Source organism: Schistocerca gregaria, chromosome 2 (assembly GCF_023897955.1).
Source record: "Schistocerca gregaria isolate iqSchGreg1 chromosome 2, iqSchGreg1.2, whole genome shotgun sequence".
Classification (NCBI taxonomy): domain Eukaryota; kingdom Metazoa; phylum Arthropoda; class Insecta; order Orthoptera; family Acrididae; genus Schistocerca; species Schistocerca gregaria.
The window spans coordinates 985,003,979-985,023,163 of record NC_064921.1 but is presented as its reverse complement, the minus strand read 5'-3'; the positions used below and the strand labels follow the sequence as shown (position 1 = coordinate 985,023,163).

The window sequence follows — 19,185 nt, the reverse complement described above, 5'->3', positions numbered from 1 at the left end:
CAAGTCTCTAAGGGAGTCACCACAGTTGTACCAGAGGACGTTCGCAATTCTAAGGACCTGGAGTTATATGCGACCTGCCAGCACCACTGAGATAAAGTGGCGTGGCTGACAGATCCTAGCTGCCGAGTACTGGTCAGAGCACTGCTCTATTCTCAGATGGTCCTGCTTTTACAATTCACCCTATTCCTAGGAACACACCTGCTCCACATAAATGGGTTTCCACCAGTTCCAACGCTCATCCATTTCTTGTGCGGAGATGTGCAACTCGTTAACTAAAGATACAGGCAACTAGATAATTAGTTAAAAAATGAAATATGATAGGCGTCAGCGTCTCGATCCTCACAATCATTACTCATGACACAAATACAGAATTTTATAAACTGACTCAATCATCACACAGATTGGTGCAACAAAACTGAAATATAAAACGTGGCTAATGATTTTCAGGCGTTAAAAAAAAAAAACTAGATGTATGGGTGGTGGCATACTTAGGTAGACCATGGTGGGAAATGACTAATCACGTTTGTATAGGACCTCCATACCCCAAGACAACGGAATAGTTTGGAAACTGGGAGAATAGCCATGCCGAAGCATCATTAGCTTAACAAAAACCTCTCACTTAATCCAAGAGCTACCAACACTTACTCACCCTTACTGCTGATGTGTTTACATAAAGGCTTTATTCCCATTTACAAAACAGAAACCATCTAGGACATCCCATTGACTCTTTTAAAGAAGCTTTATAAATGTAGTCATTTTATTTCACCGTCACTCTTTCACACTTTACAATCCTGAACATTTGAATTCCACAGTTACTATGTAGACACCCTCAACAGCCTTGTAAATGTTCCATTGACTTCCAAATTCTACCGTTATTGTTATTACAATTAAAAATTTATTCCATTCATTCACTAATGCGTTTACTGCTATCCCCTTCTCCCAACTCTGTGACCCCGTTCGAGAGCACGATGAAGGCATCGCAGACGATCCTGAGCTCTCGAAACGGCAGAATCTGTAGTTGATCTACAGATATCTACTACACAACGGTCTCTCGGTTGCTTCGATTACAAGATTATACCACGGTTCCTGGAAATGTCGGAAACGCGAAGTCAGAAGCAAACATTGAAAATTTGGCGTAATAAATTGCAAAATCATTTACTAATTGTACAATCTGACTTCTTTGTCAACCAGTCACATACTGAATCACACTTTAGGCACCCGATTCACTTTTCACCTAACATGGAATGGTCTGCTGCAAGCACTTCTCATTCTAACACACACAAAATTTCAACACTGGGACAAAATAATTGATATGGACGTAACGTAAACGATATACTTTTTTTTGCACCTTGATTGTTTAACAAAATGTAGGAAACACAAACAGACAAGGCAAGGCTGAAAGTCTTCAAAACGAATACAATAAAACTTAGGGTCAAACAGAAAACGTAGTCATACGTTGTTATTGAACACTGTACAGAACCGTTTGACATAGAGAACTCGCGTGATATTTCTCGTGTACAGTTATATATATTCAGGGTTTATCTCGAAGATACCGTTGTTTACGAAACTGTAAATAAAAACTTTTCTGGGGAGAGAGACAATGATAAAAGATGTCACAAAGTATTCCCATGTGGATCATTGTAAAAAATTGTGTGAAGTTCAGTTATCGTTTTGCTTTTTGGGTTATCAGTCTTCTCACTGGTTTGATGCTGCACACCACGAATTCCTGTCCTGTGCCAATGTCTTCATCCCAGAGTAGCACGTGCGACCTACACCCTCAGTCACCAGCTTTCCTGTTTTCCTGTATCGTTTTTACCCTCTACAGCGTCCGCCCCAGGTAGGTGAGTGGTCAGCGCGGCAGAATGTGAATCCTCGCGGTCCGGGTTCGATTCCCGGCTGGATCGGAGATTTTCTCCACTCAAGTACTGGGTATTATGTAGTCCTAATCATCATAATTGCATCCTCATCTACGCGCAAGTCGCCGAAGTTACGTCAAATCTTATGGCAATGGAGAGGTCATCATAACGAAACCTATTCCTCTTATACCGTTTTCTGATGATGCTGGTGTTACCTTACACTCGTCTGATAAGAAATCCTTGTCTTCTTTTCATTTGGCTTCAATGACCACCACTATATCTACATTGAACTTTAGCATCTCCATTTTTCAGATTTTCTAGTTTCCGTAGCACGTTCAAACTTTTGACATTCCTCGCCCCATCTCGTATTACGTTATCCTTTCGTTGGCTGTTCAGTCTTTTTCTCATGGTCTCCTCGACCTGGGCAGTCTCCTCCTGAAAATCCGAACGGGAGACTGTTCAGGAATCTTTTTCCCAATGGAGAGATCATCTTGATAATTATCAGTTACAGGCCATATATCCCATGGATACACAATATGTGTCGCAGTGGTTTCCATTGCCTTCTGCATCCTCATGCTCTTGATCACTGTTGATTCTTCCACCTTCAGACACAGTTCCCCACGCCAATGTCAACGGAGTGCCCTGAGCCTCTGTCTGCTCCTCCGAACTCTTTAAAAAGGCCGTCATAAGAATGAGAGCGACTTCTTATTCTGGATGTCTTCGGTAGCAGTTGTTGATGATCTTCATCAAAAATTTAAGCGGGGGCGGGTTTTTATTTAGCAGTCAAGGACAGTATCTCCAGACCACGGATTATTGCTATGCTGTTAAATAATAAAAGTGCGAATTAGGTGTAACCCAAGTTACCCCCCATGAACCATGGACCTTGCTGTTGGTGGGGAGGCTTGCGTGCCTCAGCGATACAGATGGCCGTACCGTAGGTGCAACCACAACAGAGGGGTATCTGTTGAAAGGCCAAACAAACATGTGGTTCCTGAAGAGGGGCAGCAGCCTTTTCAGTAGTTGCAGGGGCCACAGTCTGGATGACTGACTGATCTGGCCTTGCAACATTAAACAAAACGGCCTTGCTGTGCTAGTACTGCGAACGGCTGAAAGCAAGGGGAAACTACAGCCGTAATTTATCCCGAGGACATGCAGCTTTACTGTATGATTAAATGATGATGAAGTCCTCTTGGGGAAAATATTCCGGAGGTAAAATAGTCCCCCATTCGGATCTCCGGGCGGGGACTACTCAGGAGGACGTCGTTATCAGGAGAAAGAAAACTGGCATTCTACGGATCGGAGCGTGGAATGTCAGATCCCTTAATCGGGCAGGTAGGTTAGAAAATTTAAAAAGGGAAATGGATAGGTTAAAGTTAGATATAGTGGGAATTAGTGAAGTTCGGTGGCAGGAGGAACAAGACTTTTGGTCAGGTGAATACAGGGTTATAAATACAAAATCAAATAGGGGTAATGCAGGAATAGGTTTAATAATGAATAGGAAAGTAGGAATGCGGGTAAGCTACTACAAACAGCATAGTGAACGCATTATTGTGGCCAAGATAGACACAAAGCCCATGCCTACTACAGTAGTACAAGTTTATATGCCAACTAGCTCTGCAGATGATGAAGAAATTGATGAAATGTATGATGAGATAAAAGAAATTATTCAGGTAGTGAAGCGAGACGAAAATTTAATAGTCATGGGTGACTGGAATTCGTCAGTAGGACAAGGGAGAGAAGGAAACATAGTAGGTGATTATGGATTGGGGCTAAGAAATGAAAGAGGAAGCCGTCTGGTAGAATTTTGCACAGAGCATAACCTAATCATAGCTAACACTTGGTTCAAGAATCATAAAAGAAGGTTGTATACATGGAAGAATCCTTGAGACACTAAAAGGTATCAGATAGATTATATAATGGTAAGACAGAGATTTAGGAATCAGGTTTTAAATTGTAGGACATTTCCAGGGGCAAATGTGGACTCTGACCACAATCTATTGGTTATGACCTGTAGGTTAAAACTGAAGAAACTGCAAAAAGGTGGGAATGTAAGGACATGGGATCTGGATAAGCTGAAAGAACCAGAGGTTGTACAGAGTTTCAAGGAGAGCATAAGGGAACAAATGGCAGGAATGGGTGAAAGAAATACAGTTGAAGAAGAATGGGTAGCTCTGAGGGATGAAGTAGTGAAGGCAGCAGAGGATAAAGTAGGTAAAAAGACGAGGGCTGCTAGAAATCCTTGGACAACAGAAGAAATATTGAATTTAACTGATGAAAGGAGAAAATATAAAAATGCAGTAAATGAAGCAGGCAAAAAGAAATACAAACGTCTCAAAAATGAGATCGACAGGAAGTGCAAAATGGCTAAGCAGGGATGGCTAGAGGACAAATGTAAGGATGTAGAAGCGTATCTCACTAGGGGTAAGATAGATACTGCCTACAGCAAAATTAAAGAGACCTTTGGACAGAAGAGAACCACTTGTATGAATATCAAGAGCTCAGATGGCAACCCAGTTCTAAGCAAAGAAGGGAAGGCAGAAAGGTGGAAGGAGTATATAGAAGGTTTATACAAGGGCGATGTACTTGAGGACAATATTATGGAAATGGAAGAGGATGTAGATGAAGACGAAATGGGAGGTAAGATACTGCGTGGAGAGTTTGACAGAGCACTGAAAGACCTGAGTCGAAACAAGGCCCCCGGAGTAGACATCATTCCATTAGAACTACTGACTGTCTTGGGAGAGCCAGTCCTGACAAAACTCTACCAGCTGGTGAGCAAGATGTATGAGACAGGTGAAATACCCTCAGACTTCAAGAAGAATATAATAATTCCAATCCCAAAGAAAGCAGGTGCTGACAGATGTGAAAATTACCGAACTATCAGTTTAACAAGTCACAGCTGCAAAATACTAACGCGAATTCATTACAGACGAATGGAAAAACTGGTAGATGCGGACCTCGGGGAGGATCAGTTTGGATTCCGTAGGAATGTTGGAACACGTGAGGCAATACTGAAATTACGACTTATCTTAGAAGAAAGATTAAGAAAAGGCAAACCTACGTTTCTAGCATTTGTAGACTTAGAGAAAGCTTTTGACAATGTTGACTGTAATACTCTCTTTCAAATTCTGAAGGTGGCAAGGGTAAAATACAGGGAGCGAAAGGCTATTTACAATTTGTACAGAAACCAGATGGCAGTCATAAGAGTCGAGGAGCATGAAAGGGAAGCAGTGGTTGGGAAAGGAGAGAGACAGGGTTGTAGCCTATCCCCGATGTTATTCAATCTGTATACTGAGCAAGCAGTAAAGGAAACAAAAGAAAAATTTGGAGCAGATATTAAAAGTCATGGAGAAGAAATAAAAACTTTGAGGTTCGCCGATGACATTGTAATTCTGTCAGAGACGGCACAGGACTTGGAAGAGCAGTTGAACGGAATGGACAGTGTCTTGAAAAGAGGATATAAGATGAACATCAACAAAAGCAAAACGAGGATAATGGAATGTAGTCAAATTAAATCGGGTGATGCTGAGGGAATTAGATTAGGAAATGAGACACTTAAAGTAGTAAAGGAGTTTTGCTATTTAGCAAGTAAAATAACTGATGATGGTCGAAATAGAGAGGATATAAAATGTAGACTGGCAATGGCAAGGAAAGCGTTTCTCAAGAAGAGAACTTTTATATACAACGATAAGGAGAGGCTGATTGGAGATTGGTGCTGGAATTGTCGTCATAGGAAGGCTGGACAGGAACAGAAATGATTAGTAAACAAGGTAACACATGAAACAGAAGATTTACTTATCCCGTAATTCTCCAAACGATTGAGAATATCAAAAATAACGCAGTAGGAAATAGAGTCCAGCTGCGACAAAAACAACAACAACGATGGAGTCGAAGCAGTGACTACGTAGCTTCTCTGTAGCGTCCCGTAGTGAAGTGGTTCGAAGTGCGACTGTGCTACATCGTTGCCACCAGACGTGTTATATTGCAACAGCAGATGGTGCTCGTAGTCCAGAGGCAGTGGAAGTGGCTAAGCAGGTCTGTTCCATTGGATTCGCAGGACCAGTACTAGCTTTCCAATAAACAAAACTAGTTGCCGTTATTTACGTTTTACTTTTAGCCTACCAGTTCGACGATACATTACGCCATCTTCAGGCCTGCTTCAATCGAGTAACCTTCGTGTTAAAAAATACAGCAGCACTTTTAACTGCTCTTGTGAAGAATATCACCGGCATACGGCACCTATAACAGCCGTTAGCAGTCATCAGTTACTGACGGCTGTCCTAGGACCATATATTTTGTAACACGAAAGTTACTCGATTTAAGGAGGCCTGAAGTGACGTAATATATCGTCGAAACTGGTAGCCTAAAAAATAAAACCTAAATAACGGCGAGTGGTATTGTGTTACTGGATTTTGATCACCCGTTATCCCACACTCCAGACAGAGGATGGAGTTACATTCAGTATCAGCTTTGGACAGAAACGTGCAATTCTGTTGCCAACTGCGATACTCTGGTAGGTTGGTATCAATACATGATACCACAAAATTAACACCCATTTTATTTACTCTTTGTGAGCGCACACACAAAAAGGAAGTACACATTTATGAGATAAAGTACAGAAACCCAAGGTACTAGCAGCCATACCCAGCCGTAATGGCCGAGCGGTTCTAGGCGCTTCAGTCTGGAACTGCACGACAGCTACAGTCGCAGGTTCGAATCCTTCCTCAGGCATGGATATGTGTGATTTCCTTAGGTTAGTTAGGTTTAAGTAGTTCTAAGTTCTAGAGGACTGACGACCTCAGATGTTAAGTCCCACAGCGCTCAGAGCCGTTTGAACCAAGTAGAAACCATAAACACCAGGAAAATTTGACTAGGCCTCTGATCTCTGACAGTGGATAAGGCAAGAGTGTCAATCATCTCGACAGCTTATTATGTGAGTGCAAATTATACTGGCCAGTCAGGGCCACTTTAAGGCACGAGCGACACAAGCCACCATTTGGGGCAGTCAAGCTGAGAGCGTCGCCAGATTCACCATATCTGTAAAAGTTGTATACAGGGCGTTCACAATTACACTACTGGCCATTAAAATTGCTACACCACGAAGATGACGTGCTACAGATGCGAAATTTAACCGACAGGAAGAGGAAGCTGTGATATGCAAATGATTAGCTTCTCAGAGCGAGCATACAACGTTGGCGCCGGTGGCGACACCTACAACATGCTGACATGAGGAAAGTTTCCAACCGATTTCTCATATACAAACAGCAGTTGACCGGCGTTGCCTGGTGAAACGTTGTTTTGATGCCTCGTGTAAGGAGGAGAAATGCGTACGATCACGTTTCCGAATTTCATAAAGGTCGGATTGCAGCCTGCCGCAATTGCGGTTTATCGTATCGCGACATTCCTGCTCGCGTTGGTCTAGATCCAATGACTGTTAGCAGAATATGGAATCGGTGGGTTCAGGAGGGTAATACGGAACGCCGTGCTGGATCCCAACGGCCTCGTATCACTAGCAGTCGAGATGACAGGCATCTTATCCGCATGGCTGTAACGGATCGTGCAACCATGTCTCGATCCCTGAGTTAACAGATGTGGGAGTTTGCAAGACAACAACCATTTGCACGAACAATTCGACGACGTTTGCAGCAGCATGGACTATTGGCTCGGAGACCATGGCTGTGGTTACCATTGACGCTGCATCACAGGCAGGAGCGCCTGTGATGGTGCACTCAACAACGAACCTGGGTGCACGAATGGCAAAACGTCATTTTTTCGGATGAATCCAGGTTTTGTTTACAGCATCATGATGGTCGCATCCGTGTTTGCGACATCGCGGTGAACGCACATTGGAAGCGTGTATTCGTCATCGTCATACTGGCGTATCACCCGGCGCGATAGTATGGGGTGGCATTGGTTACACGTCTCGGTCACCTCTTGTTCGCATTGACGGCACTTTGAACAGTGGACGTTACGTTTCAGATGTGTTACGACCCGTGGATCTACCTCTCACTCGATCCCTGCGAAACCCTACATTTCAGCAGTATAACACACGACCGCATGTTGCAGGTCCTGTACGGGCCTTTCTGGATACAGAAAATGTTCGACTGCTGCCCTTGCCAACACATTCTGCAGATCTCTCACCAACTGAAAACGTCTGGTCAATGGTGGCCAAGAAACTGGCACGTCACAATACGCCAATCACTACTCTTGATGAACTATGGTATCGTGTTGAAGCTGTATAGGCAGCTGTAGCTGTATACGCCATGCATGCCCAGGCGTTTCAAGGCCGTTATTAAGGCCAGAGGTGGTTGTTCTGCGTACTGATTTCTCAGGATCTATGCACCGAAATGTAATGAATCTAGGTTCTGTTTACTGCATCATTATGGTAGTATCCGTGTTTGGCGACATCGCGGTGAACGCACATTGGAAGCGTGTATTCGTCATCGTCATACTGGCGTATCACATGTCAGTTATAGTATAATATATTTGTCTAGCGAATACACGTTTATCATCTCCGTTTCTTCTTGGTGTAGCAATTTGAATGACCAGTAGAGTCATAACGCGCCGAACTGAGAAGTGTACTTTTTTTTATGTAAGGGCCGTTCAAAATGAAACGTGCTGGAGGCATAATTACAGAAACCAGTACATGTACGTCAGAAGAATTGACCCTGGCTGTTGAGACAATTGTCCCACTGTGGCACAAGGCGGCGAATGGCTGTCTCATAAAATTCTCGGGGTGTTGCGATGTGAACCAGTTCCGCACGTAGAGCTGTACGTCGTCGTCCGAGGTGAATCCTTTGCCTCTCAGAGCCTTTTTAAGGGGACCGAAAATGGCATAATCACAAGGAGAGAGGTTCGGACTGTATGTACGGTGGCCGAGGACCTCCAATTTGAATTTCTGCAAGAGTGCCGCGACTGTGTTGTCCGTATGAGGCTTTGCATTGCCGTGGAGCAGCATGACCTCGCTTGATATCATCGCTTGGCGCATGGTGGTCAAGGTTTGCGAGTAACGCTAGGCATTCACTGTTGCCCCGTGCTGCAATATGTGAATCAGGAGGGGGCTTGGTCAAAGAAGAACGTCAGCATAGGGGCAAACGATTCACCTCGGACGACGACTTCAAGCTGTATGTGCAGAACTGGTTCACATCGCAACTCCGAGAATTTTATCAGACAACCATTCACTGCCTTGTGTGACAGTGGGATAAGTGTCTCAACAGCCAGAGTCAATACTTCTGACATATAGGTAGTGCTTTCTGTAATTATTCTACATCTACATCTACATCCATACTCCGCAAGCCACCTGACAGTGTGTGGCGGAAGGTACCCTGAGTACCTCTATCGGTTCTCCCTTCTATTCCAGTCTCGTATTGTACGTGGAAAGAAGGATTGTCGGTATGCTTCTGTGTGGGCTCTAATCTCTGATTTTATCCTCATGGTCTCTTCGCGAGATATACGTAGGAGGGAGCAATATACTGCTTGACCCTTCGGTGAAGGTAGGTTCTCGGAACTTTAACAAAAGCCCTTAACGAGCTACTGATCGTCTCTCCTGCAGAGTCTTCCACTGGAGTTTATCTATCATCTCCGTAACGCTTTCGCAATTACTAAATGATCCTGTAACGAAGCGCGCTGCTCTCCGTTGGATCTTCTCTATCTCTTCTATCAACCCTACCTGGTGCGGATCCCACACTGCTGAGCAGTATTCAAGCATTGGGCGAACAAGCGTACTGTAACCTACTTCCTTTGTTGTCGGATTGCATTTCCTTAGGATTCTTCCAATGAATCTCAGTCTGGCATCTGCTTTACCGACGATCAACTTTATATGATCATTCCATTTTAAATCACTCCTAATGCGTACTCCCAGATAATTTATGGAATTAACTGCTTCCAGTTGCTGACCTGCTATTTTGTAGCTAAATGATAAGGGACCTATCTTTCTATGTATTCGCATCACATTACACTTGTCTACATTGAGATTCAATTGCCATTCCGTGCACCATGCGTCAATTCGCTGCAGATCCTCCTGCATTTCAGTACAATTTTCCATTGTTGCAACCTCTCGATACACCACAGCATCATCTGCAAAAAGCCTCAGTGAACTTCCGATGTCATCCACCAGGTCATTTATGTATATTGTGAATAGCAACGGTCCTATGACACTCCCCTGCGGCGCACCTGAAATCACTCTTACTTCGGAAGACTTCTCTCCATTGAGAATGACATGCTGCGTCCCGTTATCTAGGAACTCCTCAATCCAATCACACAATTGATCTGATAGTCCGTATGCTCTTACTTTGTTCATTAAACGACTGTGGGGAACTGTGTCAAACGCCTTGCGGAAGTCAAGAAACACGGCATCTACCTGTGAACCCGTGTCTAAGGCCCTCTGAGTCTCGTGGACGAATAGCGCGTGCTGGGTTTCACACGACCGTCTTTTTCGAAACCCATGCTGATTCCTACAGAGTAGATTTCTAGTCTCCAGAAAAGACATTATACTCGAACATAATACGTGTTCCAAAATTCTACAACTGATCGACGTTAGAGATATAGGTCTATAGTTCTGCACATCTGTTCGACGTCCCTTCTTGAGAACGGGGATGACCTGCGCCCTTTTCCAATCCTTTGGAACGCTTCGCTCTTCTAGAGACCTACGGTACACCGCTGCAAGAAGGGGGGCAAGTTCCTTCGCGTACTCTGTGTACAATCGAACTGGTATCCCATCAGGACTAGCGGCCTTTCCTCTTTTGAGCGATTTTAATTGTTTCTCTATCCCTCTGTCGTCTACTTCGATATCTACCATTTTGTCAACCGTGCGACAATCTAGAGAAGGAAGCCCAGTGCAGTCTTCCTCTGTGAAACAGCTTTGGAAGAAGACTTTTAGTATTTCGGCCTTTAGTCTGTCATCCTCTGTTTCAGTACCATTTTGGTCACAGAGTGTCTGGACATTTTTCTTTTTCAACGCCCCCTGTACAATGCGTACCACAATTAGCAGCGAAAACTGGAATGAATGAAAGTGTAGGAGGGAAAAGGATGGGAGGGGGGAGAGGGGGGGGGAGGGAGGGAGTGGCGCCAAATGAAATGCCGATTCTCTAGAAAAATTTTCTCTGTGGGCTCTATGTAACTTCGATAGCCTATTTTGTTCGTGACCCTTCAACAATGGCTCCTTTGTTAGTTTCTAAATTTCGCTGCTGCACTACCTTTAAAACTGGTTAGAACTGAAACTATTGGTCTGATTTTGAGGCTGACTGCAGTAATAAATGTAAAATTTTATGTTACTTATCAGCCCTAAGGCACTTCATTTACTGCATAATCTTAAGTTACTATAAAAATTTACATTCCGGAATGAGATTGAGACGGAAAATGAAATAACTCTACCACATTTTAAGTATCAGACAAGAAGTTTTCCTCCCATACAACAGGTTAGCGATTGATATTTGCAGGGTACATTTTCGTTACGGCTATATAGGTAATATTGCACATCTCGCTTTTCAGCTTGGTATGACCGACATGTTCAGCGGGCTCAAGGCGAACTTCACTGGAATTACGAAAAGTGAGCCGTTACACGTGGACATGGTCTTGCACAAGGCTTTCATCGAGGTCGGCGAAGAAGGAACGGAGGCAGCGGCTGCTACAGGTGAGTGAATTCACTGGTCTGAGTCACTGGTGAATGGTGGTGGGGACTAATTTGTGCTGCATGGGATGACTCACCACAGTTACGCCCTGTAGCACGAGTCCGGACCACGTGACGTTTAATATATGTCCATGCACTGAACATGTTTCTTTTACCTTCACCAACGAGAAGAAATATTTACCATCGAGCATTGTCCCTTAACAGTTGCATACCAATGCTGTATGTTGCACTGGCCTACGCTAGTGGAAGGGGCCAGCAACTGACCCCACAACCATCACACATTCTCTATCTAGGATAAATCACTTATGTATTTCCATTATTTTAGGAGATTAGAAGATTAAAATGTTGATTATTATTACTGGGAAAGGGTTTCTGGGACATTTTTAGTAAAAAGTAAATAGTTACATTTATTTGTATTAATTTCACAATTACAAGGATTACTCAGATTCACATTCAGAACACTTTACAATACGAAATACTTCTTTCTTGGTGTGTGCAGGGCAGATATACGTCCTGCAAGAAGTGCAAGCCTTAATGTACTTACGATCTCTGCTTCTGGCGCATAAGTAACAGCGTCCTTTCTTTGGCATATTATGCACAGCTGCGTTTGTTACTTTCCATCGCGGCTCCGTAACGTTGTTTCCTCTGCTCACAGCACCTTGATTTTGATTACACTCATACCCAAAGGTTGATAACGCTGTAGTGTATTTTGAGTGTAGGCCTTCAGCAATTTGAGCGCGTCTTTTCATGTTGACGTCACAAAGTTCACGAGCAAGATCTTTCAGGTACTTCTTTCTCCCTGAACTCTTTGAGCTTTCGGATAGTTCACCATTACATTCATTGTCTGAACTCTCAAGCAAATTTCTAATTTCGCCATCTGTCAATTTCATCTTCTTGTACATTCTGTCAAATGCCACAAAGATATTACCTTCCACTCTCCACAATTGTTTACCGGTTGACTGCGAGTGGTGATCGTTGAGCTGCTACACCTTCAGTTATAACAATCGCTATAACTCAACAATAAGTGTAAACCAAAAGCTGTTCTTATTGTCAATTATAGCAATTATAATTACGATAAACGTCACTAATTTATTAAATAAACTTCTGAACACGGCAAGAGTTTTAGCCTAAAAGTTTGTTGGGGTCAGTTGCTGACCTCATCCATTGGTATGCAACTGTTAAGCCAAGATGAACACCTATTCCATTTGCGTAAGAACGGAAATAACCATGTAACCTAACACCTCTAGACTGTGGGAAGCCACAGTACAACAAATCAATAGTAGAACTGTACAACTGCTGTATTGCCACTAAACAAGAAGCCACTAGCTGATAAACCAATGACTTCATTTGATGCGTTTCGGATAGAACCCATCCTCAGATTGTCTGCAAACCACAAATTCACAGCAAATATCGTCGAAATCAAACAGCTGAAACGCACACCATGTACATCTTGGTCATCAGATCTGTAAAGACAGTATCTAACAAACAAAGCAAATTAACTGACTAGCTACAACCTGATAACCAGGAAGACGACTTAGGCCACCAGAGGGCGGTGATGAATACAAAAGTAGTGCCACGTAATGACTAAACAGAACCCCTTTTGTTCTTTTCCATAAGAAATGTAGCATACAAAATGAAACTTTTGCAAATGTTAGCAAAGTGTTAGTCTTATCCGGCCGCAGTGGCCTTGCGGGTTTAGGCGCTTTAGTTCGGAACCGCGAGACTGCTACGATCGGAGGTTCGAATCCTGCCTCGGGCATGGATGTATGTGATGTACTTAGGTTAGTTAGATTTAAGTAGTTCTCAGTTCTAGGGGACTGATGACCTCAGAGCCATTTGAACCAATTGTTAGTCTTAAGATAGGGTAAGGACTCAAACTTTCGCTAGATTAGGCGAAGAAGATCGTGCAAGTGAAACTCGTTAAAAGATACAACAATTTAATAATAAAAAACAATAGAAAAGCAAAGAAAAAAGGGTGCATAGTAAAGTTTACAAATGCATTAGGCTACGTGGTAACAACAACCAATTCGCTACATCAGGAGTAGTTATAATATTAGATATCAAGGACGTCGGAGACTCGATTCCTGAAGAAATACGTATAACAAAACGATACGTATGGGCAGCAGCAGCACGGAGATAAAGATAGAAAGACTGGAATAATACATATGGAATGCTTGAGACTAAAGGCCCAATATTTCACTGAATATTTTGGAGAACCACTTGCGTCTAGTAGACAGCTGTTCGTTTAAAGAAGCACCTCCTGTGATAAATGCCAACCAAGGGCAGAATCATATTTGTAAGTGTGTTCACGAAACCTGGAGACAAAGTTTCTACAAGTTCGACCCAAGTAAACTGAATCTGACTCAAGTGGTTCATTAAAATATTCACTGGAATATTGGGCCTGTATTTCAAGTCCTTCCCATATGTCTTATTCTAGACTTTGTAACTCTACATCCCTGTAGTCGTTCCTCACAGTTATCAGTTTTGTAATAAATATTTCTTGATGATTAGAGTCCCCGGCATCCTTGACATCTAATATTATAATTAATTCTCATGTACGGAGTAGGCTGTTGTTACAGCTTAGCCTAAGGTTTTTGGTAACTGAATTATGCCCTCTATTTTTCTTTGCGTTCCTATGGTATTTTGTTATTAAATTATCTTGCCTTTTAACGAGTTTTACTTCCATGATTTCTCTTTTCTCAGCACGTCAGAGTTTGAGCCCTTTCTAAACATTCATGGTGGTGTCTGTTTGTTCTATATCGTGTCTCCCTACCACTTCCGCGCAACGACGCTCTGAGCGTTTTTTCTTATTTTAGGGAATTGACTAGTTTGAACCTGGGACCTGTTGTTTGTAAGGAGACGCCAGACCACACATGACATGTAGAATTCAGAAGAGTTCAGTGAGACTAGCGATGATATAACCAAATACTAAATGATCTCAGCGTCAGCTCCACTGCACTCCCTGTAAAAGAATCTTAATACTAACTAAATTTAGTGGAAGGGGTTCAAGGCTTTCCTATTTTTAGTTAGCTGGTAAAATAACGTCGAAAAAGCAGTTAAGTTTACCATTGGAAATTTTATTCTACTCAGAAAACATTGTTCATAAATTGCACTGTTGATAAAAGGAAGTGTTTTAATACAGGATGGTAAAAACCAACTGCGTTCAACAAAAATGTGAACGAATATTCCCTGAATGGGTTTCCAAGTTCTACAATGGATTTAAGGATGACCTATGCCATGTCACATCTATAATCTAGGTTTAAATTAAGTTTTACAAAAGAGAAAAACTATCAAAATGGTCTACAGCGACCCTCAATTATCTTTAATTACTTATCTAACTTGTCGTAAATTACAGTGGCTGATGTGGCTTCTCAATAACTATATAACAGAGAAATCATCGCGTTTCAGACTTTTACTTCAAGTGGCAAATGTTAACACCATGAGCTTTAATTTACGATCGACACTAGTATTATGCAAAAAGGGGGTGTAACAGATGAGACTTCTGCAGTTCTGAGTGAAGCTTTATGCGCTGTTATGCGGCATCGCGTGCGTTCATTACCTTGTCGGTGTTCGTCAGGGGGGCGGCGACGGCGCAGCAGCCATCCAGCTCGCCGTCTCGGAACTAACTCTCCTCTCCTAACTTCTCCTTACTACAGTTTACCGAAGTTGGTTTAAAAAAACTATCTGGCTGTGTTTTCATCTGACCAATCAGGGTCTCAATCTTAACGTTAAGCTCCGCCTACAAAAATTCTGTCTATCCAATGAGAAACGTTATACTTTTCGTGGTGGGGCAATGTTTTTAAAGTTTGCAACGTAACAGAGAAGCGAAAAAGTCTCACGCTAAAACTTGCAGCTGGTGTGGTCCTTTTAGCGTTATCGTAAGATCTATACCGTTGTTCTGGAGGGCTCTATCTTTTAACACGGGCTGGGGGGTGGTCCTTGACGTAACAGAGACGCGAAACAGTCTCACGCTAAAATGTGCAGGTTGTGTGCCCTAGTGGTTAGCTGGCGACATGGGTGTCCAGTCCGTCCCTTATCGTAGGGCATTCTAGCTTAACACGGTTCTGCTCTCGGCTTCTGTTCTTTCTCCCCTCGGAACTGCGTCTGCCTCCCGGTGGGAAGGTACGACATGCATTTAGACATTCTTGTGTTAGTCTGTGGTATTCCATTTGCTCACTCGTTACTCGTATTACTTTGGTTAATTTAATGTCACGATTTATTCGGAGCTATGTGACATACTACTCGATTTGCTTATCATGTCAGGGTTTTCATGGAAGGTGTTGGATTTGCCTGACACCTTACACCTTACCTTCCTGTTCATAACGAATCCTTATCCCATTATATCATTTTCTGCTGCTATGATATTACCCTATACTCATCTGACCTTAAATCCTTATTTTCTTTCCATTTCATATACTGGCCCCTACTGTATCTAAATTGAGCAGTTGCATTGCCCTTTCCAGATTTTCTAGCTTCCCTGTCACGTTCAAGCTCCTGACATTCCACGTGCCGACTCGTAAGAATTGTTCAGTGAGGTACTGTGAGCTCCTCTAAGTTGCGCAGACGTGTGCGAGGCCTTGCGTAATCATGGAGAAGAAGACGTTCGTCTGCATTTTTGTGGCGATGAACACAATGAAGTCGTTTCTTCTATTTCCTGAGGATAGCAGAAGACATTTCAGAGTTGCTTGTTGCACCATGAGGGAGGATATGAAACAGTATAACACCTTCATTACCCTACAAGAGCGTCGCCATGACTCTCCCAGCTGACAGAGCAGGGCTTTGGACCTTTTTCTTCGAAGGAGAAGTGGTTTGGAGCCACTACATGGACTTCTGTTTTGTTTTCGGTTCGAACTGGTGAACCCATATCTTATCACCTGTGATGATAATCGACAAAAAATGTCATGATCATCCTCGTAACGAGCAAGTAATTACGGACATATAGCTCTTCGTTGGTCTTTATGGTCTTCCATTAGGCGGCGAGGAACCTAGCGAAGCACACACCTTTAACTACCCAAGCTGGTGGTCGAACGTATGAGCACTGCCAACGGAGGCACTGTTTGAACAAAATTAATAGATGCTTATATAGTTTTTCAGTTGCACGGCGTTTGTGGATCACCTAGTCGTTGTTCGACTGAGTAGAAATTTGGCAGACTTGTGTTTTCTTAATTGGAACAGGATTAGCGGGTGGGGGCAGTAAAATTTCAATTTTCGGAAAAAGGGCTACGCTAAACCATATATTACATATTTTTTTAAGATTCTGGTCTGACCCACTATGATCCTGCTGCGCAGGAAGAAAATATGGTAAGCGAGAAGATTCAAATACCCTAGATCACCAATAATTTCAATTCATCTAACGTTAAGTTTGTAAGATGGCGGTATAATTTTGCCCTTAACACATTTTAAATATAGATACGTAATCTACTAATGAAGTCAAACAGTTTGATACTACGCATGCTCCAGTTCAAATAAAGTGATACAAATTTACATAGTACAGAGAGTAACCATTCATATATGGTATGTTATCCCTTCCTTTATTAATAATAATTATTATTAAGTAAAATACAAGAAAGGGATTATATATATATATATATATATATATATATATATATATATATATATATATATATATATATTTCAAATGCTTTTGGCGAAATGTAATGCAGGCTAAGGTCACTGACCTAGAATAAATCGTATCTTTGAAAGTACGCATTTTTTGACGAAATAAAATTAGTGAAGCTTTGCACTTTAGTTAATTGAATAACTTGAAATGGTTCTTTGTGCTCCGTCTGTGGTGATACGTTACACAAAAACATAAATTTAAATACGCCGCGTAATGGCGGCCAATTGTTGCCAGTCAAAGATCACTGCTGCTTGCTTCGCAGAGACTGAAAAAATGCTAAATGACTTCTTGCAACTATTAATTCAGGAAGAATTGTTTGCATGGGTTCTTTAAGCAACACAATGCGCTCACTATTTGTAAATATATTTCCACTAAGCACAGAATACACACTTGAATTATTCGCTACGTACGAGAACAAATAGAACAAAAGCTACCGCTTTACAATAGCAAGCATACCTTACATACAGCAGAAGAAATGATCTGACTCGAAGTGATTTTAAATATCTTTTTTCTCTGATATATAATGACAGAGATAATAATGTTATTTTCGAGAAAGTTATGCACTACGATCTCATTTAGTATGAATAATGTCTTTTTATTACATTGCAATCGATATAGTCTTTCTTTGAAGCTAATTTAATACATTTTCATAATTAATTTGTCGTTTATGTCCATATAATATTATTCAGAGTCCTTTTATTAGTTACCTCAAATATATCGGCTTGAATATTTCAAAAGGGACACTATAGTGCCCGACATGAACTCGATACTAAGAAGCATTCCCTACCTTGCAGTTTAATAGTCACGTAGTATCGCAATCACTTTGAACTGAAGAGGACGCAGGGAGTTCGTAGCCGTCGAGAGAAGTAGAACACGGAACGCATTTCGAGAGGGGACATAAAAAAGCCGAGCCCTTGCAACGGGCAGGCAGGCACCATTAGCTAACAATAACCCATTAAGCGAGCTTCTCTGATTCACGCCTGTGTCGAACGGAAAGAAACATCTCAGCATAGCAGGGGGCCCGAGTAGCCGCTCTTACAGGACCCGTAACGGAATTCGCGTTTATCAAACATGCTGAGTCGCACAGAATGAAGTTAACGGCGGGGCAGAGACGACGAGACAGAACATGCGTAGAAAGACCACACCTGATGCCTGGGGAAGCTTCTAGGAAAGGAATGCTTTCAGAATAACATCAGGAGGTCTCTGAAAAGCACGAAAAATATTGTCGCTATGTTTCTTTTTTCTCAAAACGGAAAACAGGCCAGAGTGGAAGGCACTGCTGTTTTTAACAAATACTCGGATACCACTTAATGAAAGCGTGGAGAACACGAGGTTGCACATGGATAGCTTTCGTATGGGCGGAGTCTCAGGGTATACGAGCGAAATATGAATGCTATAGGCCAGAAGGAAAGTAGTTTCCACCCCCAATACGCTTCTCAAGCTTCATTGGGCCAAGAAACGATGCAAGTCTCACCACAATCAACATTGGCCGCTACGTCTTGTGGTAGGGGATGAACGAAAGGTACAGTGGGGGGAACAAAAAATGTATACAGACTGGGGCCTTGAGTAGAAGGGAGAGAGGCCTCTTCAGACCAGGGCCATGGTAGACGAAACACTTACTGTTCTGTGGGTCTAGAAGAGCTTTTTAGTAAACACTTGCGTTGACAGGGCTCGAAAATCTGGTAACATCGCTGGAGTGGAGATTACGGATTTCGATCCGAGTTCAAATGGTTCAAATGGCTCTGTGCACTATGGGACTTAACATCTGAGGTCATCAGTTACCTAACCTAAGGACATCACAAACATCGATGCCCGATTCAGGATTCGAGCCTGCGACCATAGCAGCAGCTAGGTTCCGGAATGAAGCTCCTAGAACCGATCGACCACAACGGTCGGTTTTCGACCCGGGTTAGGTACATCCTGTCGAACAGTTGAAGAGGTCAGAGGTGCACACGTCGCTAAGCCAGAGCGAGTGGGGATTGCCAATAGTTTAGCTTACGAAAACTCAGGGCAGTTTCCGACAGCTGATACAGTCAAGGCCAGAATAGTATTGAGGTTTACAGGTCCGCACACCGTCGACT

General features: G+C 42.6%; 1 protein-coding gene across 1 annotated transcript in view; it reads left to right on the top strand.

Annotated features, from left to right (window-relative positions):
* Positions 1-19,185, top strand: part of LOC126335466 (serpin B3-like) — a 90,084-nt gene that overhangs the window by 57,964 nt on the left and 12,935 nt on the right. Inside the window, exon 7 of the mRNA XM_049998778.1 lies at positions 11,346-11,487. Within this exon, the coding sequence (XP_049854735.1) occupies positions 11,346-11,487 (142 nt within the window). The remainder of the gene's footprint in view (positions 1-11,345; positions 11,488-19,185) is intronic.